The sequence below is a fragment of the Crocodylus siamensis genome, chromosome 1, assembly GCF_052110815.1.
Source record: "Crocodylus siamensis isolate JL-2025a chromosome 1, ASM5211081v1, whole genome shotgun sequence".
Classification (NCBI taxonomy): domain Eukaryota; kingdom Metazoa; phylum Chordata; order Crocodylia; family Crocodylidae; genus Crocodylus; species Crocodylus siamensis.
The window spans coordinates 303,964,725-303,978,615 of NC_143395.1; the positions used below are offsets into that span (position 1 = coordinate 303,964,725).

A 13,891-nucleotide genomic window follows, 5' to 3' on the forward strand; every position below is an offset into this window, starting at 1 on the left:
CCTGCTCAATAGCTGTGGCATTGCAGGCTACTCCTGTCTCTGTACAAGTTCCCTAAGCATGGGCTCTGGCAGAATGGGGGGTGCCATTATGGTGTCTCCCCTGAATAGGTGTCTGGACTGGTACTCCTGACAGCCCTTCAAGTTACATGACTATTATGGGCAAAAAATTGTTGCACGACTGTCAGTCAGGACTAAATAAGTTGGAACTCCCCTGTTGTCAGCACAGAGGTGGAAAAGGATCTTGGAGTCATCATTGACTCCAAGATGAACATGGGCCGGCAGTGTGGGGATGCAGTCAGGAAGGTCAACCATACCTTGTCATGCATCCACAGATGCATCTCAAGCAGGTCCAAAGAGGTGATCCTCCCCCTCTATGCAGCACTGGTTAGGCCGCAGCTGGAGTACTGCGTCCAGTTCTGGGCGCCGCACTTCAAGAGGGATGTGGTCAGCATGGAGAGTGTCCAGAGGAGGGCCACTCGCATGATCAGGGGAGAGCAGGGCAGGCCCTATGAGGAGAGGCTAAGGGACCTGAACCTGTTCAGCCTCCAAAAGAGAAGGCTGAGGGGGGATGTAGTGGCCTGTTACAAACTAGTCAGGGGGGACCAGCAGGCACTAGGGGAGTCCCTGTTCCCCCGAGCACTGCCAGGAGTGACCAGGAATAACGGTCACAAGATGGCAGAGGGTAAATTTAGGCTAGATATCAGGAGGCGCTACTTCACGGTCAGGGCGGCTAGGATCTGGAACCAACTTCCAAGAGAAGTGGTGCAGGCTCCTACCCTGGGGGTTTTTAAGAAGAGGTTAGATGAACAACTTGCTGGGGTTGTTTGACCCCAGTACTCTTTCCTGCCATGGCAGGGGGTCGGACTAGATGATCTACTCAGGTCCCTTCTGCCCCTAGAAACTATGAAACTATAATATCATAGGATGATAATATTCTTAGTGGTGTCAGATGAGAGAATAAGGAGCCATAGTCTCAAGTTACAGTAAAGGAATTTTATGTTGGATATTATGAACAACTTTCTCACTTGCATGGTGGTGAAGCAGTGGAATGGGTGATGGAATCTCCATCTTAGGAAGTTTTTAAGGCCCGTCCTGGTTTGACAAAGCCCTGTCTGGGATGATCTAGTTGGGGATGGTGCTGCTTTGAGCAGGAGGTTAGACTAGATGACCTTCTGAGGTCCCTTCCAAATCTCATTTTCTTTGATTCTGTTGTGGAGTAAGGGCCAATCTGTTGCTAGCCAGTGGGGTTGCCAGTAAGTGAAGACGATTCTGCGCCATTCCAAGAGAAACTTGGAAGAGAAGCCTTCCAGCCCTACTGCACTGTGTACTCTTGTAGAGTGTCAACTGCCCCCAAAGGACCCTGAATAAACGTTTCTACAGGTCCCTTGGGGCAAAAACTGTGATGAGACATTACTGCACGCTAGTATTAGGCTACTGCACAGTAGTGTCACAAAAAAGGTGTTTGCTGGTGTTACTGTGCAGTAACTGGGGTTACTGTGCATTTATTCAGTATTTGTATAAACAAAACAAGTTTATACAAGTACTGAATAAATGCGCAGTAACCACTACACAGTAGCATCTTGTGTAGATGTGGCCTTGGTGTCACAAGCTTAGGTAAGGATCAACTGCTTTCTAGGCTTACTTATTCATGCTTTGCAAATTGACAAATTTCCTCTGCTATTTTTAATTCTGAAAGTTCAATGCATTCTGCCTATGCCATTTTTTCCCTAACAGCCTTAATGCACAACAACATCAAACTGGTTCTATGCAATAGTCCTTAATAAATTACATAATATGTATGGCCCAAATGGAAGCATTCTGGAAAATCTCCTGTTTTATTTGTGGGATCTCCCTCAATTCGCTTATTGTCCTTTCAGTTATGACTCTTGACAGGTCAAAGCTTAACAGATAGCTATTACCTACTTACATTACAGGCTCTGTTATGATCTCCTTTAAGTTGGTAAGAATTTTGCTGAGCGCTGCAGATGAAGCAGGCATATAACTCCCTGTTGGCTCGTGTATAGATAATCAGATTTGCCCTTTTCAGTGTGTGTGTGTATGTGTAAGTGAGAGGGGGAGGGAGCAAATTTAAGATAAGATCACTAAAATGTTTTGGGAAATAGTCTGATATAGAACTATAAATTATACTTAATTTTGCACATAATTTTCTATTATAACCTCACACTCTCATTAACTTTCTAAAGCTGCCACTTTCTAGAGTTACTTATTCATGCTTTGTGAATTGCAAAATTTCCTCAGCCATTTTTAATTCTGAGGGAATTATTTGATACATCCTACTTATTCTGGTTTTTTTTCCCCTTAGGAGCTATAATCCACAACAACAGAATCTTTAAACATAAAATTGTTTATATGAAATAGCTCTTAATAAACTGCATGAGATTTGGGCGAGATTTGAAAAGATGGAGAGGATAAGATTTCAAGTACAAAAAAATATCTTTGGACCTGTGTGAACAAATTAAATCTAAAAGTTTTTCAACTTTTCCTCTTCATTAAATGAAAGCTTCTGACCCATTTTCTTCAAACTTGATTTTGTTCTGTATACCTAATAGTGACTTTAAAATTAAGGCAAGCTTAAAGAAGTTTTGTAGTGTTTTTCTCATGGAATGTAGAGTTCCAGTTTATACAGTATGAATTTACAATATTAGTTACTAATATGGCTAATATTCTACTTTGCATCCCAAACACAATAAGTAAAAGTTAAAGTGCATCTGCAGGAGATGCTGACTGCACAGTAGCCCATAGTTTCATAGTTTCTAGGGTCGGAAAGGACCTGAACAGATCATCTAGTCCGACCCCCTGCCATGGCAGGAAAAAGTACTGGGGTCAAACGACCCCAGCAAAGTGTGTGTTTAGCCTCCTCTTAAAGACCCCCAGGGTAGGAGCCAGCACCACTTCGCTTGGAAGTTGGTCCAGATCCTAGCCGCCCTGACTGTGAAGTAGCGCCTCCTAATGTCCAGTCTGAATCTACCCTCTGCCAGCTTGTGACCGTTATTCCTGGTCACTCCTGGCAGTGCTTGGGGGAACAGGGACTCCCCCAATGCCTGCTGATCCCCCCTGACTAGTTTCTAACAAGCCACTAGATCCCTCCTCAGCCTTCTCTTGTGGAGGCTGAACAGGTTCAAGTCCCATAGCCTCTTCTTGTAGGGCTGCCCTGCTGTCCCCTGATCATGCGAGTGGCCCTCCTCTGGACCCTCTCAATGCTGTCCACATCCCTCTTGAAGTGCGGCGCCCAGAACTGGATGCAGTACTCCAGCTCCAGCCTGACCAGCGCTGCATAGGGAGGGGGATCACCTCCTTGGACCTGCTTGAGATGCATCTGTGGATGTATGACAAGGTGTGGTTGGCCTTCCTGACTGCATCCCCACACTGCTGGCCCATGTTCATCTTGGCATCAGTAGTGACTCCAAGATCCTTTTCTGGCTCTGCACTGACAAGAAGGGAGTTCCCCAGCCTGTAGGTATGGTGCTGGTTCTTCTTCCCCAGGTGCATCACCTTGCACTTGTCAGTGTTGAATCCCATCCTGTTCCCATCGGCCCATCCCCGTAACCTGTCTAGGTCTGATTGCAGCCTATTCCTCCCTTCTAGCATGCCCACTTCCCCCCACATCTTAGTGTCATCAGCAAATTTGAACAGGGTGCTTTTTACCCACTCGTCCAAGTCACCTATGAAGTTGACAGTGTGGGCCCAAGGACCAAGCCCTGGGGGACCCCACTGCCCACATCCCTCCAGGTCAAAAATGACCCATCCACCACCACTGTCTGGGTGCGGCCCTTCAGCCAGTTAGCGACCCATCTGACTGTGTAGGAGTTGATGCCACAGTCCCCCAGCTTTTTAATGGGAACGGGGTGAGAGCCTCATATGGCTCTGTAATTGTAGGCTACACTCAGGGCCTTGTTACATATTGAACTTCAAGCTGCTCAAATGTTTATTGATGTTGGTGCTAGTTCAGGTTTGGAACAGTCTCACCTTAAGGCTAAATACCTTCTCTGGGTGTCCTCACCTCGCACAGAAATGACTTGCCAGTAGAGGGCTGGTGAACAGGGGACCAACTAGGAGCTACAACAGTGAGTTATTATTACTGGTGATGAGCCAGGACAGACTTCTATCCCTGTTCTAGATGGGATGGTGTGAGAGTTGGGTTGTAAACATGAAAAAAGAACATGATGCTGAAAGGGGAAGAGTTAATAGGATGGGGATGAGTAATTAATGGAAGGTGGAAAGGAGATGAGGATATGGGATGGATGGTAAAATGAAGTCAGTCACTGAGGGATAAAATAAAAAGAAGTAAAAAAAATGAACTTAAAAACAGAGAGGAAGTAAATTAAATAAGGTCTCATATTTTAATAAATTGGGATTGGGATCGTTGTGTGTGGGGTGCTGGTTTTACTTCTCTGGGTAACTAAAAGTTCAGAGTGGTGAGGGAAGGGACTTTTGGGGAAGCTATTGCCCCTTCCCCAGGAAGGAAGCCCCAGCTCATGGGTCCTTGATCTGGTCCCCTACCTTGTTTCCCTACCCTCTACCTCAATCTGTGACCTTGCTAGCTGGCATGTTCTCTGCAGGCTGTTTTCATGGTGTTGTACCCCAGGAGATGGGAAAATCACACCCTCAGGGGTCAGAAGGGGAGTTGGATTGGTGCCAGCACTGCCCTCTATGCAGTAGTATAGGAATTAATAGTTTTTCTACATAGACAGGAGGATGGGGAAGGGGACACTGCATCCTGGATGGTAAAGGACTGCAAATTGGGCAGCTCATCTCTGGGGAGTTGTTATGCAATAATAGAAAATGAGCTGGTAAGATGGATCAGAGAGAAGCCTGCCTTGGAGTGGTGTTACTTTAAAATGCCTCAACTATGCCTAAAATTAGTTTCAGATGTTAATGTATGGCCAATCCAGGGGTTAAGAGCTCCACGAGCCACCTAAAATTAATATGTGACAAGGCCCTTTTTTCCCTTGATCACAAACACTCTGTAGTCACTAGGAGGCATAGTACACATTTAAGATACAGTATATGGTCAAAATTATTTGAAAACCTTAATAATGTAATACAAACCTAAGCTGATAATTTCCAGATGAAATACATTTTTTAAAGAACAGAATAATTGGAAGTCTTTATGTTTCTGGATCTAGATTTAATAGACTCTTTCAATGTCATTTGTGTCATATCAGGCCAGTAATAGCCAGAAAATGCCATGTTCTAATTGTTCTTACTTTATATATAAATTCAATTATATAGAGGGAATGACACATGACAACTAGTGCATGTTTCATGAATTAATGTTCTTTTGCAGAGTTCATGTTATAAGTCCAAGCTTTCAATTACCCACCTCCCTGATCAGCTTGCCCAGACAAAAACAAGTTGCCTTTTCAGTCATCCTCTTGCAATAATGAGACACCCTTTTCTTAAGTAGTAAAGTCCTCAGTTATTGTAGCAAATCCAAAAATTATTCAGCTTGCTTGACCTCAGTGCAGCATTCAGCCCTATTGAACAAGAGATGCTCATTGCTTGCCTCAAGAAATCTCCAACATTTTCTGTCCTGATTTGAATGGTTCTCTTTCCATATACAGATGGAGGCTTTTACAAAATCTCCTCTGATCTCCCTTGTAGAGCATTTCAATATTCAATCCTTGCCCTTTTTCTCTTTCTATTTTGTGTTTTCTATTCAGGGTGTCCATTTCTTGTGGTCTGGGCTTTGTTCTAAGATCACTGGTCTAAGACTTACTTTACCTCTATTTCATCTTGTTTGCTTATTTGTTTTTTCTTTCATTCCTGTTTTGGCATTATCTTTTGTCAGCAGCATATCTTTCTAGTACTAAATACTTATAAACAGACCCCCCTTTCCATAGTTAAAATCCTTAGGTTCCACTCTGATTTAAATTGTTCTAACATTTAAAATTCCATAGCCTTTCACTTGATCATCTCCTTCATGCTTTAGGATGTACCTACTTACAGCAAAACCAGACTTTGTCCTTATTTTTAGTTCTCCTTCTCTTGACATCCTCATTAAGGGAGTCAGCCATTCATAACTAAGACTGAGCACTTGATTAATTATTTTATTGTATTGGGGTCTAAATAACTTCCCAATATAAGTATTTAACACATTATTTGAATAAAACAAAAACAGAAAATCTATGCATATACATTTTCTTTCTAAAAAAAATAAGGCAAAATACAAAACAAAATATGAAAGGAACTACTGCTCAGTAGCATCACATGGCAAAAACTGTGATACGACCTACTGTGTAGTAGTATTAGGCTACTGCTCAGTAGCATCACAAAAAAGGCATTCGCTGGTACTACTGCACAGTAACTCAGGTTACTGTGCATTTATTTATTACTTGTTTATACATCTCATGTAGATGCAGCCACTTTCACTTACTCTCTACTTTTTCCTAATTGTATTCATGCTAGTTTTTCATTAAATTTAAACTGGAGTGTTATTTTATAGTAACCTGGAAGTAGCTAGTGCTTATTGCCTATTGGGTCATGAGTTTACTTAAAATGAATGTATGTTGTGTTTTTTAGAGTGCTTCTCAACTTCCTTATGGTAAAGCCCTCTACACCTATGAGGGGAAAGAAGCCGGTGACCTCAAGTTTAACAAAGGGGACATTATCATTCTGCGACGAAAGGTGGATGAAAATTGGTATCATGGGGAGCTCAACGGAAACCATGGCTTCTTTCCAGCCAGCTACATTCAGTGTATCAAGCCCCTTCCACAAGCTCCACCTCAGGGCAAAGCACTTTACGATTTTGAAATAAAGGATAAAGATCAAGACAAAGACTGTTTGACCTTTACCAAGGTAAAAAAAATATATATAAGTTTTCATTTATTTCAGTAATTACCCACCCACATAATTAAAAATATGTTTGGTTTGTTGTGCCTGGAAACCTGCCGGCATAAAGGTTAAATGCCAATGTCATGTACTCATAGTTGGCAGTTGAGAACCTCCCTTCCTTGTGAATGGAATTTTGTAAAGAGATTTAATGGGCAGGGTTGTTTTACTGAAGTTATGTGACCATAACAGAGTTTCCTAATCAACATACAGCATTGTGTGCCTTAATATGTTTTCCAGACAAGTGACATTCTCAGGCATATATTTGAAACCCACAGAAGTTGGAGGAAAAGATATGGTGGTGATGCTGAGGAGGAGGAGGATGAATTTCCTCTGTATTTGAAAGCCCCATTGTGCACAGTACACTGTGTTCTCATTAGCTTTCCTTGCTTTCTAAATTTTTCTTCCTGCTGAGGTAAAGCTAAGTCTGCAAGATACTGACCAGTCTTTAACTACTGATGTTACTGAGGTTTTCAGGAGCAGAGTGCACCAGATGTCAGGTAGCTGAAGTCAAACCAATGTATTCCTCCAGTTGCTGGGTTGCCAAGACAAGGGCCAAGACAAGATCATGGTCAGGGATGCAGTGAATCAAAGCCAGGAGGTCAAAGACAGATCTATTTGTTATGCAAGTGAAGGACAGTGGGCCTCAGCACACAAAGAAAACCAGAAGTATCCCTCAGTTAGGAAGGCCACTGGATGCATAGCAACTGTGTGCTAGGGACAGCAAGGCTAGGTACAGACAGTCAAAAAGTCCAAGGCTGAATCTGTTCAGTCTGTGTAGGTTAATCTCAACTGCACAGATTAAACTGAAACAGAAGTGAACAGGCACTTACCTTTCATTCAGGAAATGCAGTCACACGCCTATACTGGCTCAGGCCCAAAGCCAGGGGGCCCTAGAGCTTTGCTGTCTGGCTGTGTGTTCACTTCCTTTTCCTGCTGCCCTGAGTTCTCTGGGATTTGCAGTCCAGAATAACAGCAGCAGGACTCTGCAGGGTTGCTCATCACTTCCTCTTCCTGCTTCTAGGTGCCTCTGGACTTTGTAGTCCACAGTTGCAGCCAGCAGTAAGTTTAGCCAGGAAAGGGGTGTTTAATCCCCCTCCCTGGCCCCAGCCCCCAGTCAGGGTTTGCCTAGAGGGAGGGGCAGCCCTCTCTCCTCCCCCCATCATAGACTGGGCTGCATCCCCAGCTGGGCTTCCCACCCCTGCACCTTTTCAACCAGCTCTTACTGCTGCAGCTAGAGAGCAAGGGGTGGGGCAGCCCTGCTCTCTGGAGCACACAGCACAGTCCAGCTCAGGGCTGCAAAGCATGCTGGGATGCTGGGTGACTGTGATTTAATTTGAACCAGGAAGGGGTCTGGGACATAAGTTTCATAAACTGGTTTGACCCAAATCAGTTAAGTCTGATGCTACATTCAACCAGGTTTATCTTAAACCAGTTTCAGCCATTTTGAAACTGGTTTATGTGCACTGATCTTGTGTTCTGTTACAGGTTTAAACCAGTTTCTGATTACTTAAACCAGTTTATGTGTAACTTCTGTCCCTAACTCAAAAAAGAAAACAAGGATGGGACCATGGGTCAGTGAAAGCTCCAAGTGGATGACACTGAGCAGAGCACATGGCCAATGCTTATTGTTCCTTGACTGAGTCCAAGGAGCTTGTGGATGCCTTGTGAAACTCTGTCTGGAGATGTGCATAAATGAGGGAGAGGTCAGAGAACAAGACTGGATGGTCCAAGACAGTAATACATGACAACACTGCTTTTAGGACAAGGCCCTAGAGCAGTGGTTCTCAACCTTTTCAGATTTGAGACACCCCTTCGTAGATTCAAGCCACCCTTCAGAAAATGCCAGATTTTAGTTTTCACTCTTTTTGACTAGAAAAAAATAACAAAGCAACTCTTTTATTGCAAATAATTCAGACTACCATAGGTCAAAATGTTTTTAACAATATGGGTTTCTATTAAAATACTCTAGCCTTATCTTATGAATCATGTTTGCACACCTAACAGTGCCAGCACTATGTGACACCCTTGAAATTTCAGGGCACTCCAGAGTGCTACAGCACCCTAGTTGAGAATCACTGGTGCCACCAGATGGTTTGAAGGGTGCCCCAAGGTGTAAAGAGATAAGCAGGTAAGTGCGGGCTCAGGCTTACCTCTGCCTGGCCATTTCCCCACCCCCATTACATGGCCTCTCTGCAAGGAGGTAAGCTGTATAAATATATAGCTTAGGTTTTGAAATTGGGTACCACTCAATTCACAAAAGATATGGAAGTATGCCTTGAGTCTAATGAAGGATGCCTTGAGTCCAGAAAGGTTGAGAATCACTTCCCTAGAGGCAATGGGAGGGTTTTATAGTCCTCCCATTGAGGCGTGGTGGCTTCCATTTGTTCCCCCAGGTCACATGATCTCCCATTGGAAACCTTATGATAGGGCCTAAGCTGGCCTGGGGCTGGTGTCTAGTCTGCCGCCACATGGTGCTGAAACCTATGCTTCAGCCTGTGGACACACAAGATCTATATTCAAAAATCCCAGGGGTGCTGACACAGCATTTATGTCATCTTCTCATGAACGTTATCCACTGCTGTCCACCAGACAATGCACTGCCACTACTTCAGTAATGAAAGGCAGTTTTTTTCTTAAAAGTAATCAAAATCTAGAGTGAGGAAGGGTTGAAAAATTTCTGGATGAATGTTGTTTTTTAAATCAGGAAATGTGTGTTTATCTAAATCAAAATGTGGTGCAGAAATGTGTTTATTGTAACTATTTTTATTGTGAGAAAATTAAGCTGAACTATATTAATGAGGTCCTGAAGGAACAGAAATTTCCTCTCTTTTTTTAGTATGCCTTTTTGATTAAGAACTTGTATGTTACCACAGCATAGCATGACAGCAAATAGCACCCTGTTTTCATCAGTTAGGACACCAAGTCACTTGGTAGTATGCTATTTTGTATTATATCTCATAAGTAATTATTAAGCTCTTATTTAAAACTATTATAAAATAAAATATTAAGAAAAAAAAATTGCCCCTAAACCAGTTTTTTTGGACTATTGTAAACCTGTCTTGTGCTTTCCTTATTCACCCAGGCCTAGTAGTGATGATGTATTTCCTAAGTACTCTTCCTTCTACTTCTGAAGTTATTCCTTGCTTTCTTAATATGAGATTTCTCAATTGTAGCAAAATCAAAAGATACTAATATAAATTGTTATGATGCACGGGATATGTCTATATGATTATGTAGCAAAACCACTCCAACTTTAATTCTGTTCCAATCAGGGTCAAAATTAGAGTGATTTACCTTACTTCTATCACAGCAGGATCAGTTACAGTCTACCAGCTGATGTGCTCTCCTGAGCAACATCGGCTCGCCTTCCCTTTTTAAAGCAACTAAAATATACATTGGTCCATACCTTGACTTCAGACTAACATGACTAACCACTTTTCTGCTCATAGACAGCACCACACTCAGCCAAATGATGAAATAGGTCCTTACCTGCAAAAGCTCATGCCTGTCTTAACTAGTTAGGCCAGGGTAGGACCTTAGGGTGCTTGCAGACATAACCCTCCCCACCATTTTAAAGTAAAATGGTGCTTTACTTTAAATTCAGTAAATTCCCACACCGAGCCCCATACATACCCAGAAGAGGCAGCATGTTTCTTCTTGCTCAACATCTGTAAAGATCAGGCTGTATAGTTGAGCTCTTTTAGCGCTTATATCTAATATCTGATTGAATCATCTTTAGCTAAAAGCCCCAAAAAGCCCTGCTGAAGCACCTTATCTTTACAGATGCTGCAGAGCTGGGTTGAAGTATTGTACTACTTTTTCCATTAAAGCATGTTTTTTTAGTTGTTTTTTTTAATGTCTGCAAGCAGCTGTAGAGATTACTTTCTGCCATGGCCAGAGTAACATTATTAGTGTAAGAAATGATTGTTCCCTCCTGTACTAGTACTTGAAAGACCTTTTTAGCTCCTTTTTTCATTCGGTGTACTTGTTACCCGATATACAGTTTTCCTCTTGATATTTACCCTATTTGTGTATGTATTGTCCTCATACTCATGAGCATCCAGGGTTTTCAATGGCAGATTTTTTCTCCTGAGTATTTAACTGCTTTCACAATAATTTTTTATCATGTTATCATCTTCCCTCATCCTTTTGTCCATACCTGCTTTATTCTGCCTAGGGGACTTGGATTTTTGCTCTACTGCTGTTTTATCCTTCAGCTTCTTCCACTGTATAAACTGTCACCTTGTAACTACTTTTATGTCCCATAGATTGTACTCCCTGACAATGAATAATCTATTTTTCATCTCAGGACTTCACTTTTGTCTTCATTTCATTGGGTTTTTCTATGCTAATTTTAGCAGTTGCCTTGCTGATGAAGGTTCCTGTTTAACCAGCATTTATCCTATGCTGCAGCAGACAGTTGATCTGTTCAGCAGCACACACACAGTGTTGCCACAGATATGATTTATCAGTCAGAGATAAATAGTTGTCTTGCTCTTCCTTTTATTGTTTGAGAGTCTCTGCTTGCATTCTGGAGATCCTGGACCTGATCCGGAGCTTATTTACAGAATTTTCCTTCTTTTTAAGGAAATAGAATTGCATCAGTGTATTATTATTATAAACAAGAACAGAACTGGCCTATTATTATATAAAAGAGTTGTCCTTGGAAGTGCCAGGGAATATATAAATTAGACTTTACTAAGGCTAGGGAGAGTCGTTAGACATAAGCTGGTTTAAGTGATCAGAAACTGGTTTAAATTTGTAACCGAATAGATGTTCAGTGCACATAAACCAGTTTGAAAATGGCTGGAACCAGTTTGAGATAAACCTGCTTGAATGTTGTATGAGGCTTAACTCATCTGAGTCAAACTGGTTTATGCAATGTCTGTCCCAGACCCCTTCCTGGTTTAAGTTAAATCAGAATCTCCCAGAATCCCAGGTGCTTTGTAGCCCTGGGTGGGGCTCTGCTCTCTGCTCCACAGCAGAGCAGGCTCCTCCCCTCTGCTCCCTGGCTGCAGGTCTGTCAGAGACTGCAGACATAGCAGGGTCTGCCTGGCTTCCTCCTGCTTCCCACCACCACCACCACCCTTCAAGCAGGGATTCCCCACTTCCCTCTGCCTTGCACAGAAACCTCTCAGCATTAGCTAGCATACCACATGCTGCTGCCTATAGTCTATGCTGTGGGAGATGACAAAGGCAGGCAGGCTTTTTGGAGCTAATCAACAGGTAGCTGGAACAGCTGTTTAAGAAAAGCTTGAACTAATGGAGAGAGGCTTTGTTTTCTTAATTGGTTAACAAACACTGAGTTAGGGATGATAAACGCTCCCTGCTGGGCTGCTTAGGTGGGGATGGGGAAAATCCCTCCCTAATCAGAATGTCCTGCCAGGGCCTCACCACCCACTCTCAGCTCAGTCCTGTGGAAGGGTAGGGAGGGCTGCTCTAGTGCCCCTCAACTTCTAGCCTGAGCCACCGCAGGCATGTGCCCACATTTTTTTTCAGTTGCAGTTCCAAACTGGTTTAGCCTAGCCAGGTTAGACTAACCTGCAAAGATTGAATCAATTCAAGCTCAAGCTTTTTGAATGTCTGTCCCTAGCCTTTATGTCTAATAGGGAGCAATACTGGACTGGAAGGAAGGTAGACTAAGGAAACTGAATGCAGGTCTTTTCCAGATCATTGTATTCTATTTTCTTTTGTTGTGCTTCATGATGTTAACATGAAGCCACAGAAACCAGATGCCATTTTTCTCCCCCTCCTGTTTGCCATGGTGTTGTTGAATATTTGTGTATATAGCCATGGAGAACAAAGTAAAACTATTTAGATTTCCCTCTGATTCTTCCTTTCCCAAATTTATGATGCCCATTTCCCCCTCCCCCAAAATAAGGAGTACAAGATGATGAAATCTGACTTCCTCTGTGAATAACACTAAGATACCATAGTTACTGTTGGAAGGGCTCTATCAGGAGCCCTGTAGTTGTCTTATAGGCCGCATTCAGCTTTCCAAAGAATTCTACGGTAAGTAAGCAAGGATCACTTTTAATCATTTTTAATGTCTGGCTGTGGGATGGGTATAAAGTCTCTCTCCACCCCCTTCCCCCCAACTTGGGGATCCAATGCAACAACCAAAAAAATCAGTGCTTTCCCACCTTTGTGCACATAGTATTCTCCTTCCCAATTACCTTAACTGTATTAGACACCTAAAAAGGCAACAGGATGCTGGTTCCACTCCTTTTTCTCCAGAATTAACTGGGCACAAAGAGGCCAACATTCTGAACCAGTCTAACAGCTAATGCAATTGATGGATCTCCCTTACTGTCAAAGAGCTTTTAAGGGACTCAATGAGCAATTTGTTCCTTTAGCCATTAGCTCTTTTATAGAAAAATAGAGCCGCAGAGCCTGCAAACAGGGGCAGCAAACAGAGCAAGCAGTTTTCAGGCAGTTTGCTGGGAGCAAGAGGAGGAAGGGTAAGAGGAAAAGAAGCCAGGCACCAGGCATCAGATCCTGCCCAGGGAAGGTAAGTGATCCAGAGCTGCCAGTGCCTTTGGCTTGCTGAGTGTTTCTGTGGTGGGCTGTGATAGTTTGGGGCATGTGCTCTTCAAAGCCAAGAGTGTTGCTGGCTGAGTGATTGCTGCCTGTGCCTGACAGAAGTCCTAAGGGGGTGGAGCTAGTCCAGACTCAGTAGGGTATAAAAGAAGACTCCCCAAGCAACTAGGAAGCCAGTGAACAGGGGCAGCAAACAGGGCAAGCAGTTTGCAGGCAGTTTGCTGGTCAATTCACAGATCAGTTTACCCCCCTCCCCTGGTCTTTGAGGGGAGAGCCTTTCAGCTGATGTGAGGAAGTAGCAACAAAAAAACTCTTTGCGGCCCAATGAGTAGTAAACAGGCCAGCTTCCAGGTGAGCTCACTAGAGAAGCTGTGCTTCAAAGACGGGCAGTAGGAGATTAAGAGACCAGAGAAATGGCTGGAGGACGTCACAATGCCAGAACCACTGCCTCTGACTCTGCTCGCACCTGTGACATTTCTGTCCAGGCAGGACCGCT

General features: G+C 43.2%; 1 protein-coding gene across 3 annotated transcripts in view; it reads left to right on the forward strand.

The window, feature by feature from the left end:
• The window catches only part of SH3RF3 (SH3 domain containing ring finger 3), a 381,928-nt gene that overhangs the window by 243,333 nt on the left and 124,704 nt on the right, over positions 1–13,891 (forward strand). For all 3 annotated transcript variants that reach the window (XM_090021443.1, XM_090021453.1, XM_090021464.1), the window contains one exon: positions 6,544–6,819. In XM_090021443.1, the coding sequence (XP_089877569.1) occupies positions 6,544–6,819 (276 nt within the window). The remainder of the gene's footprint in view (positions 1–6,543; positions 6,820–13,891) is intronic.